Consider the following 20,360-nt stretch of genomic DNA (forward strand, 5'->3'; position numbering starts at 1 on the left):
TCATTGCTGTCTACAACTACCTGAAGGGACATTGTTGCCAGGTGGGGGGTGGCCTCTTCTCCCAGGCAACCAGCAATAGAACAAGGGGACACAGTCTCAAATTGTGCTGGGGAAAGTATAGGCTGGCTGTTAGGAGGAAGTTCTTCCCAGAGAGAGTGATTTCCCATTGGAATGGGCTGCCCAGGGAGGTGGTGGAGGCACCATCCCTGGAGGTGTTCAAGAAAAGCCTGGATGAGGCACTTAGTGCCATGGTCTAGTTGACTGGCTAGGGCTGGGTGCTAGGTTGGACTGGATGATCTTTGATCTCTCTTCCAACCTGGTTGATTCTATGATTCTAAAACAGGGCTGTGCCTGATTATCATACTTACTACAGGACAGAACATGCTACTATTCTCTGTTACAGTACTAGTATCACTATTTGAAACTTTTGCTTTACATGGTTTTTGCTTCTGGCTAGGACCATCTGTGGATGTTTGTGTGGAGCTTCAGTCATGCATTTCCTATTAACTCTAATTCACATACCTGAAGTACAACTGAGCAAATTGAAAAGCATTTTGAATGAGGATGTGTAGAGTTATTTGGAACATATATTTCATCTGTGTTAAGTAGACTTGCTTCTCCTTTTCTACTGTGATTTCTACTGGATTTTCTTTAAATGAATTTTCACCTGAATTACCAATTATATTTGAGCTCAATTAGCATATGCCTTTCCAGATTCTCACTCTCGTTGTCATCTTTGCCAGTTTTAATTGAATTTGAGGAGCTTTGATTCATGTCTTCAATCCAAGACCTGAACTGTTGACATTTGATTATGCAATTAGCCATCATAGATGACTGTAGAAAAACAAACTGTTAAAAAAATATTTTTGCTGTGGTAGAGGAATAATAATATGCAGTTAGTGCATTGTTTTTAATACTAGATGAATATGAGAATTTCTTAGTGTTTGGGCAGTTTTGGACGCTACTAAGAAAACATATTCATAGAATCATAGAATCACCCTGGTTGGAAGAGACCTCCAAGGTCATCCAGTCCTGCAAGGTCATCCAGTCCAACCTATCACCCAGCCCTATCCAATCAACTAGACCATGGCACTAAGTGCCCCATCCAGTCTTTTCTTGAACACCTGCAGGGATGGTGACTCCACCACCTCCCTGGGCAGCCCATTCCAGTGCCAATCACTCTCTCTGTGAAGAACTTCCTCCTAACAGCCAGCCTGTGCCTTCCCCAGCACAACTTTAGACTGTGTCCCCTTGTTCTGTTGCTGGTTGCCTGGGAGAAGAGACCAACCCCCACCTGGCTACAATGTCCCTTCAGGTAGTTGTAGACAGCAATGAGGTCACCCCTGAGCCTCCTCTTCTCCAGGCTGCACACCCCCAGCTCCTTCAGCCTCTTCTCATAGGGTTTGTGTTCCAGGCCCCTCACCAGCTTTGTCACCCTTCCCTGGACACGTTTCAGTATTTCAACATCTCTCTTGAATTGAGGGGCCCAGAACTGGACACAGTACTCAAGGTATGGCTTGACCAGTGTTGAGTACAGGAGAAGAATATGAATTGACCGTGAACAATTTTTCTACTTCCTATCCTGAACAGGCAAAGTTCCAGTGGGATGTTTCAGAATAGTCATAGAAACATAGAATCAGTCAGGGTTGGAAGGGACCACAAGGATCATCTAGTTCCAACCCCCCCTGCCATGGGCAGGGACACCCTACCCTAGATCAGGCTGACCACAGCCTCATCTAGCCTGGCCTTAAACACATCAAGGGATGGGGCCTTAACCACCTCCCCGGGCAACCCATTCCAGGCTCTCACCACTCTCATAGTGAAGAACTTCCTCCTCACGAGGAAGTCATTCTGATGGTGTTTTCATAACATCATGGAATGTTGTATACTTTCTCCACCCCTCCCCAAAAAAAAAGCTTCCTGAAAAAAAAAATCACTGTTCATTCTTCTGGCTTTGAATCATGATGGTTTCTTACCTATGCCTCCATGCAGTTAGTTTCACTGTGATTCAGCGGATTTAGAGGAGCTGAACTCAAGTACCAAAATGGAAAGATTATAGTTCACCTCAAAGTTACTCAAAACTCTCTGTGCTCACTCTGTTAATGAGTTTTCACTTCATTAATTAAGAAATAAAATCTGTTTCAGGTGTGCATGTATATTTCTGACTGTTCATTAACAGTATCCCTTAAGTAAAGCCATCGGCAGGGCAGAACTAGCAGTAAAATTATTTAAAGCTTCATTTAATGTTCACTTGGCTTTAATTTCAGCCTTTTTTTTTTGCACTAATACACAAAAGCCAGTCGTGTTGCTAAAATACACTATGTTCCCCTGTGCATTTAGAAAACCCAGACCTTCCTATGCACTTAGACACTGGTCAGTGCTTACCAGAGACAGAATTTATGCTTAAAGCACTACCACTAGCCTGATATGTTGGGAACAAAAAGTCAAAGAAATTGTCTCAATGTGAGTGAAACCAAACTCCTATTTACAAGAGAGTTGCTTGAAACCAGGTAAATCAGTGGTTCCATCCCATTATCCTTAAATGCTTCAAACATCATACTAGTCAGCAAAGAGAAACCCTCAATGGAACAGCCAAATACTGGTGGCAAATACTCCCTTGGGCACTGAGTGCAGTCCATGTATCTGAGATGCTAAATGTATCCCCTTCTCTTTTGTAACAGCAGTCTACTACAGTTATTCACACACTAAAGCTAAACCACCTACCTCTAATAATTTTAGCAAAAGAAACAACCTTAATGCTTCTTTCAAGTATTTTGAAGCTTGCTTTTATTCCTGAACAGTTTTCAAAACAGCCAGAGTAAAAGGTATTTCAGCACAAGAATTATTCATTCAAGTGACTGAAGGTTGTTATACTCTGGTTGCCAAACTCCTAGGTTGTTTATCCTCATAGCACCGTGTAATAGAGGAATGTGATTAGCTCTTACATTTTATTATGAAGATATTAAATATGATAGATATGAGATACAAAGAGAGAAAGAGGTAGACCTGTGGTTGCATGGAAAAAGCATGGCTGAAGCAGCCCTTAGGTAACACCTAGGTAGATAATAAATTGTCTTTTCTTGGGCTTATAGGTACCAGTCCTGAAAGCTGGGATATGTCTTTTCAGTTAGAGAACAGCAAATGAAGGGACATTTCCATCCATGCCTTGAATGAGCAATCCCCAGTAAGATGTTCCTTAGAAAATTTGTGATTGTTGGCTCCCAAACTTCACATTTCAAGCTACTAAGGGAAACAGAAGGCTATGCTCAGGGAAACAGCCTGGATAAGCCACATTTCTGCACTGCATCAGGCCTGTTGCTTACCTTGGATTCACACCTTGCATCAGATGTGAGGACTTCTCTTTCTTCTCACCTATTACTCATCTACAAGGATTTCTTAAAGATCGTTGCAAATCTGTAGGGCTGATTGGCAAATGCAGAGGTAGAAGCAAGAGAGCACATACAGCCAAAAAAGAAGAGGGATAGCTGCCCAAAGTGTTTTGAAGCTAGCCTAGCCTCAGTGACACCCAGGATACGGCTGAACTGCACTTAATTACCTTTTACACAGAGATGGAAGTTGCTGTTCACATGAATTACGAGTCTCAGTATTTCTTTTTCTAGCAGGACTGAAATTGTGTCTATTTGTAATACCCTGGGAACAATGAGGAGGTTTTTCAGAAAGTGTAACAGTGCAATGCAGAGAGGTCATCCCAGATGTCATCAATTGTAGAACTTTACCAAATGGAAGCTGCATGTAGACCTTTGTAGTTAATAGACGCTGAGAGATATGGGATAGAAAATTCCAAGAAATACCCAAGTTCTTTTCTCAACTCATTTAAAGTTTTGGGGTTTGTAACAACCCTGTTCCAAGTAGCTTTCCACCATTCCTTCCAAGCATGCAAGGAAGGGATCAAATGTCTGGAGGGGGATGGGGAGCACTTACTGCAAAAAGAAAAAAAAAACCAGCAACACAAAAACAAGTCCACAGCTAACTGCTAAATAGTAGCACAGTTATTAGTACTTAAAAACTAGTATTAAAACTAATTAGTATTAAAACTAATATTTTAACTTACTAGTAGAATTGTATTTTAAGGTGGAATTGGAATTAAAATGAGGCAGCAATTACCTGTTTCAACACAGAAAGATGGGATTGTGGTCATGGAAAACTGTGAAGACAACTGTCAAACCACTGGACAAATGACATATTGAAATTGGTAAGTTTGGGGGGAAAATAAAAGGAAAAAAAGCTTGATTAGGAAGCAGCAATAGAAGGAACACCAAGTGAGTCAGTAAAGTCTGTATTGTGTGTGTGTTCATAGAATCATAGAATCCAGCAGATTGGAAGAGAACTCCAAGATCATCCAGTCCAATCTAGCACCCAGCCCTGTCCAGTCAGCTAGACCATGGCACTAAGTGCCTCAGCCAGTCTTTCCTTGAAAACCTCCAGGGATGGTGCCTCCACCACCTCCCTGGGCAGCCCACTGCGATGGCAAACACTCTCCCTGTGAAGAACTTCCTCCTAATATCCAGCCTAGACCTCCCCTGGCACAACTTGAGACTGTGTCCCCTTGTTCTGTTGCTGCTTGCCTGGGAGAAGAGACCAACCCCCACTTATTATTATAAATAAATACAAATTAAATCCTACACTGAAGCAGCCATGAATGAAGTTCATTTATAGGTCCATCATTTGAAAATACACTGCACAGCTCTCTTCCTATTTACCTTCCTTTAATATACATTAGAAATAATTCCCTTTCACAAGTGCAGTACCTGTGGGAGTATCAAGGCTGTGAAAATTTGTCTTTTCTAGTTTTACCTAGGGTAGCCCTCGGGTTTTTTTGGTTTTGCACACTGGTTATAATTCAGGTCTAGCTAGAAAACAGTAATGCATTCATCTTTGACTAATTGGATTAAATTACGGTGTAAACCCAGAAGGAATAATCTATTTTAAATTGACATTGATTTGGCAGAAATATATTGCTTTTTTTTTTTTTGTGGTTGCTTTAGCATTGCAGATGAAGAGAAGGATGTGCAAATAAAGAGATCTGGTTTGCCATCTGTAGTTTAAGTTCTTTCTGCCAATGCCACATGTAGCTTAAAGATGTTTATTAACTGATAAAGCAATTTTTAAGAGACCTATTTACAATTTGAAATACTATTCTGGAAAAGAAAAAATGTTTTAATTAATAACTTGGCATGCTTCAAAGTACTAGAAATATTACACTCCCTTTCTGTTTCAGAAGAAAACAGCTAACATGTTCTCTGGTTCTCTATGTCAGCTTAGTAGCAAGTCTTGAACTTTGTAATGCAAAGAAAGGTAATTTGTTAGAATTTGTGCATTCTTTTACTGATGGGAATTGTGCCCTTTTATTTTTAGTATCTAAGTACTCTTTAAACAAAGTCCATTCTGTGTTACATATCCTTCAAAACCCTCTTTCAAGAATTGTCTGTACTTCTGAAAACAGCTTGCTGGAAATTTCCCAGTGAAACTGTTCTTGATATAGTTATTTTTTACTGATTTTTTTTTCCCAAAGATGTCTGCTTTCTATGGAAAATTCTGGTGGTTACTCAAAGGTTTCAGCTAAAATTTGTGTCAATCATGTGTAGTTTTTTAGGCCAAAACGTGAAAATTTATGTGAGGAGGATCTCAAGCTGTAGTGGTGAGCACAGGAGAATTCCACACTTTTCTTGAGTGGGATGCTTCTTCAAAAGAAGATATGTCCCTGTGCTACTAGCATTACAGAAAGCCTGGTGTAAGTAGAACTACCTGTGATCTTTTTGACCTAAAATACAGTTGTCCTCTTTGTTGCTGCTTATTTTTAATGTTAAGATAGATTGTCCATCAAAGTTAAGTAACATGCACTTCTGTAACTTTGCCATCTCCAAATGGAAACTATTGTCAGTCATTTGAAGCAGAGATAATGTCTGTTCACAGTAGCTGCATCAGGTAGCCATCAATATGTTTCATTAGTAACACTGTGGGTTCCACCTGATGGGAGGTGGATGAGGTTACTGAGCTGCTCCTGGAAAACCTGACCCCCCTCAAGCAGCACTGAGAGGCAGCTGAATTCTGTTAGACATGGCACAAGTTAATAGACTGGCCAAACTTTACTTACAGCAGGATAAGACCTGTAATTATTTCCTCTCAGGATCTCTAAGTCCTTCGATATATATGCCACCATCCAGGAATGTCTCATTTTATTATGTTTAATTCAAAGTGGGTAGATTTTCTGGCCATTTTCAGTGGCATTATGTATTCACATAGTGCCTCCTTAATGGGTTGTTTATTGATGCCTTATTTTAGCTTTGCTCTGTGGATGTTGTGGTTTCCATAAAGATTATTGTAGATTATTTAAACATCATTCAAAAAAAAAAAAAAACACAGTGTTTTAAGTAGATGGTCAAAAACCCCATAAGTGAATATATAGACTTCCTAAAACTGTAGCAGTCTCTATGTAAAGAAAGACTGTATATGATTTGTGAATAGAATAAGCATCTGTGAAACTCACTTTAAGTTACAAGATAAAAATCTTTATTAGAATGTGAATTTTTCTTTGCTTTGCTCTCCAGTTAGGCAGTTCAAGATTTGTTTATAACAACCTGTGGCATAATATCTCACTTAATTAAAAGTATCTTTTCACATTATTGAAGAAATGTGTATCAGCAGCTGTGTTTAAAAGCTATGCATCATCACCTTATGTCTCCTTTTGTATGATCGTCGTGAAATCTCTTGGATATGTGCTAGGACTCAACACAGGTTTCCAGAAGTTCAACATTAGAAAGACTAATGTCTATCAAATCTAAAGTAGGACAGATTTTACTCCATTGCTTATTTTGAGTAATAACCCTTTTTGCAGCCATCAGTGCAAAACTTAGCCCGAAGGAAGCTGGACCCACATTTCTTGTGTTGTGCTGGAGGCAGTTCCCTTCATAGTAGCTGTTCTGTTTTCTTTTCTTTTTTTCACCCAAATTGATTTTCCTTTCACGTGTATTGTATAAAAAGAGGACCAGAGGAGGGTGTTATACAGCAACATAAACCAGCATGGTACCAGCTCAGACTGAGAGCTCCTTTCACTCTCAGAGTGTGCAGTACCGGTGCCTCTGAAGGAGCACAAAAGTGAAGTCAGCAGTTCTTGGGGATTCTTTCCCACTCTCTAATGGTTTGTACTAAGGGTAGTTTCTGAGCTAGAGGTGATGTGTTTGTGTTATCTTTGTAGAAAGTGTTGCAGAGGAAAGGAGGCTCCAAAGTGACCTTATTGTGGCCTTCCAGTATGTGAAGGGGGCCTACAAAAAAGCTGGGGAGGGACTATTTAGGCCCTCATGGAGTGACAGGACTAGGGGGAATGGAGCACAGCTGGAGGTGGGGAGATTCAGACTGGATGTGAGGAGGAAGTTGCTCGCCATGAGAATGGTGAGAAACTGGAATGGGTTGCCCAGGGAGGTGGTTGTGGTCCCATCTCTGGAGGTGTTTAAGGCCAGGCTGGATGAGGCTCTGGCCAGCCTGCTCTAGGGTAGAGTGTCCCTGCCCATGGCAGGGGGTGTTGGAACTAGATGATCCTTGTGGTCCCTTCCAACCCTGACTGATTCTGTGATTCAATGATTTGGAAAATAGTTGGGTTTAATGATCTGGTGCTGGTATTTAAGATGCACTTTTAAATTACATACGGTCAGGAGAATGTCCTAAAAGACTTCAATGAATGGTCAGTTCTTGTCAGTGGGTTATGTTTACTTCTATTGTAATTTTCCTCAGTGGTGATCTCATTCTTAGAATTCCTGGTACCTACCCACATGAAGGTATATCCCTCTTCTATTCTTCTCTTGTCCGTACCCTCAGGATGGTGCACAGTGTTTATTCCATCTAATTTGGATGCTGATTCCATGTTGTAGGTCTTGCTGTCCAGCTGATGTAGGACATGAACTGCCTTATTATCTTACCTGTGATAATACTAAACCTGAAAATAAGTGAGAAACAGAGAGTTCAGCAAGCTTCCAGAAAACTGCCTATGCAGCATTAATTCCTCTGGTTTTGTGCCTGAGAATCATCTCAACATCCAGGGTGTTCTTCAAATTGTCCACAAAGCTCTTAAAGAACCCTGTTGTCAGACCCATGCAGTCAGGTATTTCTTGATCTCCAAGGAGTTTCTCCTTGTTTCTGTTTTCAGTTTTGAGAATTGTTACCCTAAGGTAGGGCATGATGGGAGAGAGGGAAGAGGCTATTTCAGCATTTCAGGCTTTTGAGTCTATCCTGACTGTGCTGTGACAAGGCAGATGGTGAGTCTGTCTGTGTCCACTGTAAGAACTAGTATCATAGCACGAGCTTCTTTTTTCCCTGGTGAGGGGAGAGTTAAAAAAACAACTAAGCAAACAAACAAACCCCCCCAACAGAATCAGATTTGGCTGGTGTGCCAGGACACATTTGTAAGTAAAGGCAATTAAGCTCGCATATAACTCTTTCCAGACGTCAGTGTTGTGCAGAATCATTTTTCATCTATTGAGCAGTACTGTTGCAGCATCAGGGATTTAACTTTTACATATTTTTGTTATGTAGTCTTGTGCAGCTCTGGCTGATAACAGTCATTTGAAGTGTCAGTGTGCAACTGATGAAATCAGATGGGCCATGAACGGTTGGGTTTGAAAGCTGTCACTGAGATATATAATGTATTTTTTTATTTTGCAGTTACCTCATAAAAGTTTGAAAACAGCACAAGATAATGTATATTCATTCCTTGAGTAATACAAATGGCTCTAAGAGATACTTTCTTATTGGTATAATACAGCTTTAGGGATCAGTTGCTTACTTTTATTACTGAAAAATTAACATCCATAAAAAAATGTCATGGTGTACTCTCTGGTTTAGGACTAGGAGTCTTGAAGGCTGCTCAACATAGTTGAATCACAGCTCAGGGGTGACCTTATTGCTGTCTACAACTACCTGAGGGGTGGTTGTGGCCAGGAGGAGGTTGCTCTCTTCTCTCAGGTGGCCAGCACCAGAACGAGAGGACACAGCCTCAAGCTACGCCAGGGGAAATTTAGGCTGGAGGTGAGGAGAAAGTTCTTCACTGAGAGAGTCATTGGACACTGGAATGGGCTGCCTGGGGAGGTGGTGGAGTCGCCGTCCCTGGGGCTGTTCAAGGCAAGGTTGGACGTGGCACTTGGTGCCATGGTCTGGCCTTGAGCTCTGTGGTAAAGGGTTGGACTTGATGATCTGTGAGGTCTCTTCCAACCTTAGTGATACTGTGATACTGTGATATTTCATTTCAGAAATCCTTTAAGTGTCACAGCGGAAGCTGCTGAGCTTTGAACCCTTTGAAAGGCCAGGCCCTTTTGTGGTTGCTCAGAATTAGTGAGCTGTTTTGCAAACCTGTATTTCCATTGTCATGGATAAAGTCTCTCTGAAGGGACACTACCATCAGTGAAAAAAGAAGTGTGGTGTAGTCTGCAGTTTAGGACTAGGGGTTTTGAGGGTTGCTCAATATAGCTGAGTCACAGCATTTTTCAAAAATCTTTTTTAATTGTCACAATGGGAGCTGCTGAGCTTTGAACCCTCTGAAAGCCCAGAGCCCTTTTGTGGTTGTTTAGAATTAAAAATGAGTGAGCTGTTTTAAAAATCTAGTTTTCACCTGTACCTCTGTTATCACAGATAAAGTCTCAATGAAGGAAGACTATCATCGATTGCAACTATTTTCCTTATAATTAAATGTGACACTGCTGCTGTGCTCCTCCATCACTCTCCCAGTTATTTTGGGAACAGCAGGAGACAGTATTTTCTTTCTCTCTTGGTTTTATGCTGTTGCTTTCATGCTCCAGTCCTAGGCATGCATAAGGTAACAGTGGGTAAGACAAATCCTTATGCACTTCTAAGAAACATGGCCTTGGATGATAAAATAGTATTCTTCTTCCAGTCCACCTCGAGCAAAAATTGTAGCTTTGCTGTTTGGTATACATTTTAGTCCACTTAATATTCTTGTGATTAGGAGGGAATGACTTTTTAGTTTGTCAGAGGATGCTCAGAAAGGAAACAATGCTATAAAAATCATTCAGAGTCCCTGTGGAACTGGGTTGCAAAATCATTTCCATCATTAACACTACAGATATTAGAGAGAAAACTCTTCAGATGTTTCTTTTCAGAATGTTCTTTTCTCCAGTGCTTCTATTTTACCCCATGTCTCTGCTGAAGACCTCTGCCTCTCCAGCATAACCAGTGTTGCACAAATCTTTTCTCTGGTCAAGAGGCAACTAACTGAAGTCCTTTCTTATTCAATATTTTCCTTGATTTACTGACTCTTGTCAGTGATAGTCATTAGTTGAAACGTTGCCTGTCAATGATCTAACACACTTGTTTAAGCTTGATTATCTGTAGAGAAAAAGGCAAAGGCAGACATCTAGCATTTTAACTTTCTTTTCTGCACTCTGTTAACCCTGAGAGGAACAGTTCACCCACTTTACCTAGGTTTTTTACTATTCCAGCCTGAAACAAAAAATACTCTTAGGGGAAGCAGAACTAGAGTAAGAGACTTCAGTGGCCAAGATACCTCCCTTTAATTCAGCAGAACTAAATACAATTACCTTCATTTTCACAAGAACCAAGAAACACAAATAGACATTTAATTTACCTGTAAGTAGTTTCTTACTTGTTATCAAATAAAGTCCATTGAGATTAAAATTTTAAGAGAAAACTACCAGGTTAATGTTCTTATTTCAAAAGCAAATAGGCAAAGCCCATAGAGGAGAAATGTTTCTGAATTTCTGAGAGTATTAGAAACACTGCAGAGGCAAAAATCATAAAAATTAATTGGCAGGGGACTGCTAACTACAACAAACTTAAATAAGAAATGGGCATATAATTTTAAAAAGTCAATACTCAGGAACACAGAAAATAGATATATTGCGTCATGTTCTGCACCTCCTTCTAAAGTACAGTTGTTCACTGCAGTATGTCTTTTACCCAGTGTAGCCTTAAATTGTTCAAAGCCAAGGAAATTTCTTTACATCCTCAGGGAGTGTGTGCCTCAGACTGAAGATCTCACTGTCTAGGGATGTTTCCAGACATTTAACCTAAATTATTCTCATTTTCCAATCATTAGTGCTAAAGTTCCCTCCTTGGTGTTTTTACCTCTCAGAAGGATCTTGCCATCACAGTCCCTTCACTACTGTTTGCTCATTACACAAACAAAAGTGAAATCTCAGGAAATCAGTAGAGAATAACAGAGCAGGGTGGTGCTGTCACATCCAGTTGCTAGAATAGCAGTGTGCATCTTTCTCTGTTCCATGGTTAGTTGAGCACCTTTCCAGTAGGATGGACAAGCTGGAGGGGTATGTGAAACCATACTATGTCCAAACCAAGTAAATAAGGTATCCCTGTATGACATTGTATTGGAAAGTGTACATTTGCCCATAATGAGCTGTGCAAAACCAGTGCATAACACAATTAATAAAGGCATGGGTGTTGCTTCCCAGGATGCTCTGAGAGGTAGGTATCTCTGGGAAATTCTCTAGATTTTAGTTTTTTATAAGAATAAATGGTACATTTTTGATTAACATCTTGTGAGAGAAATGATTAAAAAAGCAGAAGTATGGGGAGGCCAAGCTTTTGTGGAGTGTGGGTTTATGTAGAAAGAAATACTTTTCACTACTCAGTCCCTCACATTGGTACTTGCCAGACTTTTGGAGCCTTCAAACAAAATAGTTTTAAAATTCCAGATGTAATCATTTTCTAGGATGAGCCTGTGTTAATTATTTTCACACTAACTCTGAAGCAGGACAATTACAGCATCTGTTAATCAGCTTAATTGCACCTCCAAGTAGTATTTCTATTGTATTTGGTTAGATAGATGGGTCAGTAGCACACAAACAACAGGTAACAGCACACTCACAAAATGCAACATGTTTCTTTTCCTTGAGTCTTTCCCTTGAAGATGTCCTTTTTACCCATAGACCCTTTCACTGTCTTTAATACCAACCACACCTTTAGCTCCACCCCATCACACAGTTTTCCTGTATCTTAGAGTCTTGCTGCCAGATGAGGACATTGGACAGTGGGATTGGAACTTTCCCCCTCCCAGACTCAGGAAACCGCTCTACCGGGCGACACTCTTCTAAGCAAGAATCAACTTTGGAAACAGAAGTCCTTGCACCATCTGGGCAAGTTCTTCCTTCAGCTCCTTCAGTAAAAGCCAAAACTCTTGAGCGAGAAGTGCCTTCAACAGCTAAGAGCCAGGAGCCTGTGGAAAGCATAATTAGTCACTCAACGTCTGACCCAGCCATGACTGCCAAAGGTATACGACCTTTTCAAAGTCGCCTTCCAAAACCAGCTTCCTCAGGTAAAATGTCAATTACACTGAAAATCACATTATTTCTGCCCTGGTGTCTGTTGTGATTAGCAGAAGTCCTATAATAATGACAGTTGATAACAGAAATGTTAAATGGAAAGCAGAAGATATTCTTTTTATGAATGCATAAGGTTAACAAGTGTGTGACCTGAGCCATATGGAAATTTTGTTACACATAATCCTTATCTGAGGAAATAAAATGTGTTAAGTATTTAAATCCTTTTCTCAAGAAACAGTACTTGAAAGAAAATACATATGCCAGGCTCAGAGTTTGACTTGAATAAGAATGCAGATGTCCAGCAATATTCAAGATCAGACTTTGTGGCCAAGTACAAAGCATAGCCATGTTGTGACATTGAAAAAAATATATTCATAAAGATTTGTTTTTGAGAACAGATTTAGACTAAAGACTGATTTGGCCTCAGTGCATAAATTCTGTCTCAATGAATACAGGTCTTGACCTCAAACCAGACTCTCATTACTTCAGTGCATTATACAAATACATTTCTATATATGAACTTAAATTCCCTTACTTTCACTCAGCCGCTCTATGTGTGTCTACACCATAAAACAAAAGCTGACAAAGGACTAAAAGGACTAGCAATCCAGCAAAGCAGCAGCAAATGGCTTTCTATTAATAAATAGTCCCATTGAAATCTCTGCCATTTTTTATAAATGCACACTGACGATTTATATGCATTCTTGAAGGTTTTTGAGTTATTAATATAGATGTCAATAGCATTAAAAATCATTATGTACAGCTTTTATTTACAGGGAAGTTTTTATAGTCAGCATGATAGATGTGGTACAAAATGCTTACAGTAAAAGTAATTGGTTTAATGGAGAAGAGTATTGTTTTATCGTGACCAAAGGCAATGTCATGCATTTATTGGGATTATGGCTGTTAGCACTTGGTCAGCAAAAGCATTTACTGCTTCTATAAATGTTGTGTGGTTAACTTGCATAAATCTGTATCACCGTGTAAGATATAGTCCATATAATTAGCATGTAAGGTTAAATGTACAGTTTAAGGTCAGTTTAAGGCTATCAAATATGTGTTCTCCTAGTGAGCAGATGTGAATTATCATAGAGTCATAGAATCAGATATGCTGGGAGAGACCTTTAAGATCATCAACTCCAGTCCTTGACGCAGCATTGCCAAGTCCACCACTAAACCGGGTCTCTAAGCACCAGATCACCATGTCTCCTAAATACCTTCAGGGATGGTGACTTCACCACATACCCTGGGCAGCCTATGTGAGGGCTTGGCAGGATTTTCAGTGAAGAAAGTTTTCCAATTGTCCGCCTAAACATCTCTGACACATCATGAGGCCATTTCCTGTAGTTCTGTCACTTGTTACCTGGAAGAGGTGTTTGACCCCCACTTCAATAAAACCTCTTTTCCGAGAGTTGTAGAGAGCAAGAAGATCTCCCCTGAGCCTCCTTTTCCCCAGGCTGAACAACATCAGTTCCCTCAGGTGGTCCTCATAAGACCCATAAGGTGCTCTAGACCCTTCTCCTGCTTTTTTACTCTTCTTTGGACACAGTCCATCACCTTTCTCATAGTGAGAGGCCCAACATAAAATCAAGCCTAGGAAGAATGAAGCCTCTTTTGTATGTTCATAAGATCCATAACAGAAGAATTCTAATTAAACATCTTAGAACTTAGTTGATTTAGAAATATTCTCAGTGCAGTATTGTAATGGTACAATAGACTGCAAACACACATTGTATGCTTCATTGCAGACTCTCTACTCATTTCAAATCAAAGCTAAATAAAAGATATTTTAATACTTAGTTGTTTGGGGTTTTTTTAGTAAAAATACTGTTAATTAATGGTACAGCTAAAAAGGATTCAGAAGAAAAATCTTAGTTATAGATTATATGCTACATGCTTGAACAGGCACATGTGTGACCTCAATTCAGCAGTGTGCTATGGAGTTGAGTCCATGATTAAACACTGTCATTATAACAAATTGAACAGAAACAGCAAGCATTGAATTGCTTCATGAGAAGTCAGTAGCAGTGAGATTGTTTTGATCTTAATGCTAATATTCACTGCACCAACCTTGTAAGGTTTGTATCTTAATTAAATTGTCATGAAGAGATGTTAAAAAAGTAGTATATATCAGATGGTGAGGTCAACTCATTCTTTACTGGAGTATTTTCATTCAATTCTTCTCTCTCCCTCACTTTCTCATCCAAATTACAATCACTTTATTTCATAGGCACTACATGTATTCTTTGATGTTCTGATTTTGCATAGTGCATATATAGCAAATAAAAAGGCTAGCTGATTGAGAATCTCTGCTAGAAAGGTACTTCCAATTATATTTATTTTAACAGCCTGCTCTCTCTCCAAGAACATAAAATTGCAAAGCAGATCCTAGAATGCCTAAAAGTAGTTATTGAATGTTGATTCTTATATGAAAGAGTAGGTATTTTAAAACTATTAGAGGGATTTAAATCCATTCCTTCCTCTTCTTTTTTTTTAACTGGAAAAGGCTTTGGATCAAATTCTGTCACAGTAGTTGTTAGAATTATTCCAGTAAGTTAGTAAGTTGTGCCTCTAAGTAGCAAGATATTATCTGACATGGTGAAAGTGTCATGACTTGTCCCCAGTCTTTACTGAGTTATAATTGAAGCACTGCCATAAGGATACTGACGAGACCTCCAATTTAAATAATGTCTTCTTTAATTCAGGAATACTTAACCTTGCAAAGCAGAGGGAACAAGTACCAAGCTCTGTGACCTCTGCCTCATTAGAGCATACTGAAGAAACTGCGGAAAACAGAAAAGTTCTTCCAGGGTGGACAACCAAGAAAACTGCTAAAACAAAGGTATAAGAAGTGTCATCTATCAAATGAGATATGTGCCATGGTGTACAGAATTACAGATGTTGGATGTTTTTAATATAGCAGGAATAATAACTAGCAATCTAACAGCTACATTTACTTCCATGCCCTACATTTGCAGTCTCATTATTTATAATTATAATACAGCACCCAAAGGTATTTTGTCTTCATAGTTTACAAACACATTTTAATTACAATCCTCACAGGCATTTTATATACAAGGAAATGGAGACCTCCTACCCTGTTTCTCTCTGTAAGAAACCTGATCTTGTTTGTTTGCCTTCCAATAGATTTGGATCTGTTTTTTTCCCCTCAGGCCTAGGTTTCACTGTCTGTATGGCTCTGTAGTATGAGCATTTGATCAGATGTGCTGTGAAAGTGTTGCAACAGGGAAATATTCTTACATGTTTCTGTGTGGTTTTGGTTAATCCCTGCAGTGATCTGTCTGTGCTTCAGTCTTTTCATGAGAACTGCAGAAAGGACAGGTAAATTCATGCACCTGTGTAAAATCTCTTGCTGATGGTTTTCAAGTTACAGACTCAGGAATGCCAGGCTGGAGAGCCCCACAAGAACTACAGGGTCAGCAGATTAGCAAAAAGAGAAAAAAACTTCATGAAGAAAGTGAGTGTTAAGTGAGGAAATTGTCAGACACTGCTAGCTAATAATTATGCCTTACATTACAAGAGGCAGCAAACATTTTGTTGCATAACTTGTTTGCATGTCTGCGTTGTCACTGATTTTACCAACTGGGCTACCTCACATTTTTATATGGCACGTAACAGAAACAGAGAGATAAATATACTTGTATGTCACTGGCAGACTGGTACTCTGCAGTGTGATAATGCTGGCTTCCAAGTAGCAACCACATCAGTGTGGTCTTTACCTTAAGCTAATCAGGACTGCTGACCTCCTGTCTCAAAACCATCTTAACATATTACATGTCTTACTGCTAATTATTCTACCTAACAGTCAGAAGATCAGTGTGGGTATAGATGAATGCATCTAAGTGGCTTCAGGACTACAGCTGACTTGCAGTCTCCCAGTTTTATAGGTAATGTTGGTCATACCTGCTAACATGCAGTTTTCCTCAGATCTGGTACCCTCTTTACAAGTATATGCTTCCTATCAGATGGGTGTACTTCCACAGTACTTAAAAGTTGCAACAGGGATGGGAAGATGGGAAAACTAATGTCCCTCTTTGAGAAAGAGAATTAAAAACACTTTCAAGCACTAATAGGCAACTGAGATTAGGATAGTAGGTTGTATTTTTACCTGTATATGCAATTAAATGAGCAGTGTGAGGCTTAGCTTCCCCATACTCATTTTGTGGAAGTTATTCAGGCTGCTGCTCCTGAAAGGTTTACACCTTTAGGTCTTCCATGATTAGAAGCTGTCCAGAGCTGTCACCATTACTCTTTACTCCCAGAAGAAAATCCTTAATGTTGCTTCCTGAAGAGAAATGGGATAGGAATTAGTTGGAAATCAAGGACTCACCAGTACTGTAACGTAAATGGCAGGACAAAGGATATGAATTTAGGAATAATTTAGGAATTATTGGTATAGAAAGCTTAACAATTGTCTTCTGGCCATCCTAGTAATCTCTAGAATTGCTTGCAGCATATCATTTGTTGTGTGGTAGCCCTGCCTGTTACAAACATGCTGTATTAAACATACTTGACATGTTTTAAAGCTGAACTTGGTGGATCTCGTTGGTAGATTTGGAAACAGTATTATAGTGGGGGGATAAGAGGGAGAAAGATAAAATCTGAACTGTTTATGCCAGACTATATGAGGAGGCTTATTAGGGCCAAAATGTGTTATTTCCACCAAGTTGGACTGATTGTTACTGTTTGAAGGAGGAATGGTTAGTTAAACTGGTAATGCAGAAGATTTTTCTAGTTGAGCTATCCATTTTTGCTTCATGGTGAATATAAAATGTTCCACTTCTATCTTCAGTATTATTGTGATGTATATGCATCACCTGAATGATTACAATACCCTTATTTGTACAGGACAGAGCTCTGAGAGTGTGTACTTACTCCGCGAGCAGCAGTGACACTGAGCTGGAGCCAGAGTATGAATCAAATTATTTTAGAACTGTAGAGGAGACTACTTTTGTAGAGTTAACAAAGAACAACAAACAAGGTAATTGAAAATTCATACAGAACTATGTCTATCCCCCATCTCCACTCTGCCTCAGCAGCAGATAGTGTCCTTCATTCAACTTTGTCTAGTTTTCACTTTCTAACCCCGGATTTTACTTCTGATTTTCCATTAACTTTTTATTACTTCTTGCTTTTTGTTCTATGTGTATCTTATTCTATGTGTATCTTATTCTCCTCTCTTCCATAGTTTTTGCTGGCAGGGGCTTAGCTTATGGATTTTTATGCATAAAACCCTGCAATGCAAGTGAAAAGAAGCCTTCTGTTACATTATTACAAAATTTAAAAGGTGACTAAAGAGAGCTCCCTTTTTTTTTCTTTTAATCATGTTAGCCAGCTAAAATATGCAGTGATCAAGGCCGTGGTTTTCCAGCCTCTGTATCAAAGTGCTGTAGGTTATGGTGCTGTAGTGAAGCCACTCCCGTTGTCCACTGTGTATCTGTTGCCACTTTGAAATATCAACCCTTTCTATGAAAACTGGTGGCAGTCTGGAATTTACTGAATTCCAGTAGATAAAAACACATTAAGTTCTTGAGATAATAGTTTTCTCTGTGTTTAATAACCCAAGAAATTGCTGTCTTGTCTTGACCACCAGCTTGCTGTGCAGCAAGCCACCTTTCATTGCAGATGTGTGCCCTCTGGGAGAGGGAGGAGAGTGTGGCTCATATCCTTGCCTACGCAGCCGACAGCTTCCCTGCAGGACATAAATTCTGGCGAGTGCAAAGGCCAGTGCAAGGTCTCAGCATCACTGAAACCCTGAGAGCTTAAGCAGTACTTCAGTGATTCATAGGATTTGTGCTGACCCTCTACACAGCAGTGAGCTTGACCTAGCAGAGATTAGCACCTACTGTAGATGCCTCAGTGATGAATGCATTAAAAATGCCATGGATGGCTAGGTCCTGTTGACAGACATACTGTGCTCTTCAGTGTCTGCTGGAAGTTGGACTTAGAGCATTTGACATTTTCAGAGCTAATCCATTTCTTGTGATTCCACCAAAGAGATCAGAGTAGGAAGCTAGGACCCTTCGTTTACATAGCCTCTGTAAGTTTCTACTTTTCATCTGTCCAAAATATTGCAAGTCCTTTAACCTAGCCCACAAACAGTTATTCTTATGGATTTTGCTTTTTATAAATCATGTTCTAATCCAAGGAAGATGTGCTTTGTTAAAGAGCTAGATAAGCATTTTTTCTGTATTGATCACCATTTGTGAAAAAAGAATTCTATTGTATGTCAACATTTACATTAAAGGCAGCAGATTCCAAGTTTAATGATACCTATGAAAGACTTGAAGTCACTGTTTTACATAGCAAGTCATTACTTTTGTGTATATGGCTAACTTTTGGGCTAGTAACAGAACTCAAAATCATAGTTGTGACTGAGCCAAACAGAAAAGGAAATTATAAAGCATTATTGCAAAACGATTTCTGCTGTGGTCATTCCTTGTGATTTAGATTTTAGCTCTGCTCTTTATAAATGCAGTTCTCACATTGTATTAATAACTATATTTTACTCCATTCTGGTTTCCAGAAATCTTAGCCTCTATATGACCACAAGTGATCTAACCTCAAAACCTCCACAAGAGGCTAAGACAGGGGTTGCAGCAAACCAATTCATAGAGAGTATTTTACATGTATACATAATTGCATTTATTAGATGAGTCCCCAAAACATTAATGAATTTTCACTGGTCACACAATTACGATGCTGGTGTGATGTTTGTTTTCCATTTATGAGCAGGGAACAGAGAAATGGAGTGCAGGATGCAAAAGCTATTAGAAGTCAGTGATAAAACCTTCATTGATTTAATGGGCTTTGGGTGAGAGTCCCAGTGCATTGCCCAATGTTACAGAGAAGGTCGGGTGAATAGCAGAGAATAAGCCAAATATTCCAGGTCCTTCCATTCCAGCCGTGAAAATGTTTTGATTCCTCATTTCATTAAAATTTTATCCTGAGGCAATTCTCTTGGAAGCACTGAAAGGAGAGGCTTTTCAGATGCTATGTGTTACAATGTAGAGTTGAAGTTTGTGTAACAGGATGTGTGAGAAAGGAAGCTAATGTTCATGTAAGCCTCTGACTCCTGTACATTTTCATGAAGCATTTTCTTTGGTTTTATTTTCACCTTCTGAGTGAGCTTCCAGCCTTGGTCTTTGCAAACTGAGATTTTATTCCTAATATTCTCCTATTACAGAAGGATTTATAACAAATGGGTAGGAGCTGTTTCTTACCTCACTGATGTATTTTTTATATTGTTGTATTTACTAGCTAAAAATTTACTGGAAAGGGAGGAATTATCAAATATAGATCAACTGAAAGACATGCTGAAGGAATGCTCTTTCTACCAGGAGAGAGAACAAAAACTTAGAGCAAATAAATAAATAAAATGATCCTCCCAAACTAAAAATCTCATCTGCAATTAAATACAAAAGGAAAATTCTGACTGTCTCATGCCATCTCCTTCACCCTGGATATGAAATATGAAGAGTCCCCTGTATAAGCATTGATTGGAGTGTTAGCAACTAATGTTTTGATGTTTATACTATATTCAATTCCAGATACCTTAAACCATTTGAATGACATTTTTAGATTGTCAAATTACATTACAATCTATGTAGACTGCATTTCATCAATTAAACATGCCCTAATGCTGTTTTTTTTAACATCCCTTACAGCTGACCAGGAAAAACAAAATCAAAGAAAGTCATTTCTGGGGAATCCCATGTCAATTTTGGATTTATACCAAAACAGTCTCTATGGCCATTTTGGAGAAGATGCACCTGAACAATTAACACATTACAGTTTAATTGAGCAGCTGAGTGGAGCTTCCAGTAAAGATAGCAAAGGCAAGGAGAGCTCAAGGGTGAGTTACCGGCACTTCTGTATTATTTTCTTCATTATCATTTTTATTTACCTTATGTTTATTCCTCAGTGTGTTGGTTGTTTACAAAAATCAGGCAAAACTGGATAGAACAGCATGACCTGGAGAAGAGGAAAGATCTAAATGTTTGTAGAACAGTG

The 20,360-nt window shown here is 39.2% G+C and overlaps 1 protein-coding gene across 1 annotated transcript in view; it reads left to right on the forward strand.

The window, feature by feature from the left end:
* The window catches only part of NCKAP5 (NCK associated protein 5), a 436,389-nt gene that overhangs the window by 385,614 nt on the left and 30,415 nt on the right, over positions 1 to 20,360 (forward strand). The window contains exons 17-20 of the mRNA XM_064156156.1: positions 12,005 to 12,319; positions 15,032 to 15,168; positions 17,196 to 17,328; positions 20,015 to 20,202. Coding sequence (XP_064012226.1) covers positions 12,005 to 12,319; positions 15,032 to 15,168; positions 17,196 to 17,328; positions 20,015 to 20,202 — 773 coding nt within the window. The remainder of the gene's footprint in view (positions 1 to 12,004; positions 12,320 to 15,031; positions 15,169 to 17,195; positions 17,329 to 20,014; positions 20,203 to 20,360) is intronic.

Source organism: Pogoniulus pusillus, chromosome 2 (genome assembly GCF_015220805.1).
Source record: "Pogoniulus pusillus isolate bPogPus1 chromosome 2, bPogPus1.pri, whole genome shotgun sequence".
Taxonomy (NCBI): domain Eukaryota; kingdom Metazoa; phylum Chordata; class Aves; order Piciformes; family Lybiidae; genus Pogoniulus; species Pogoniulus pusillus.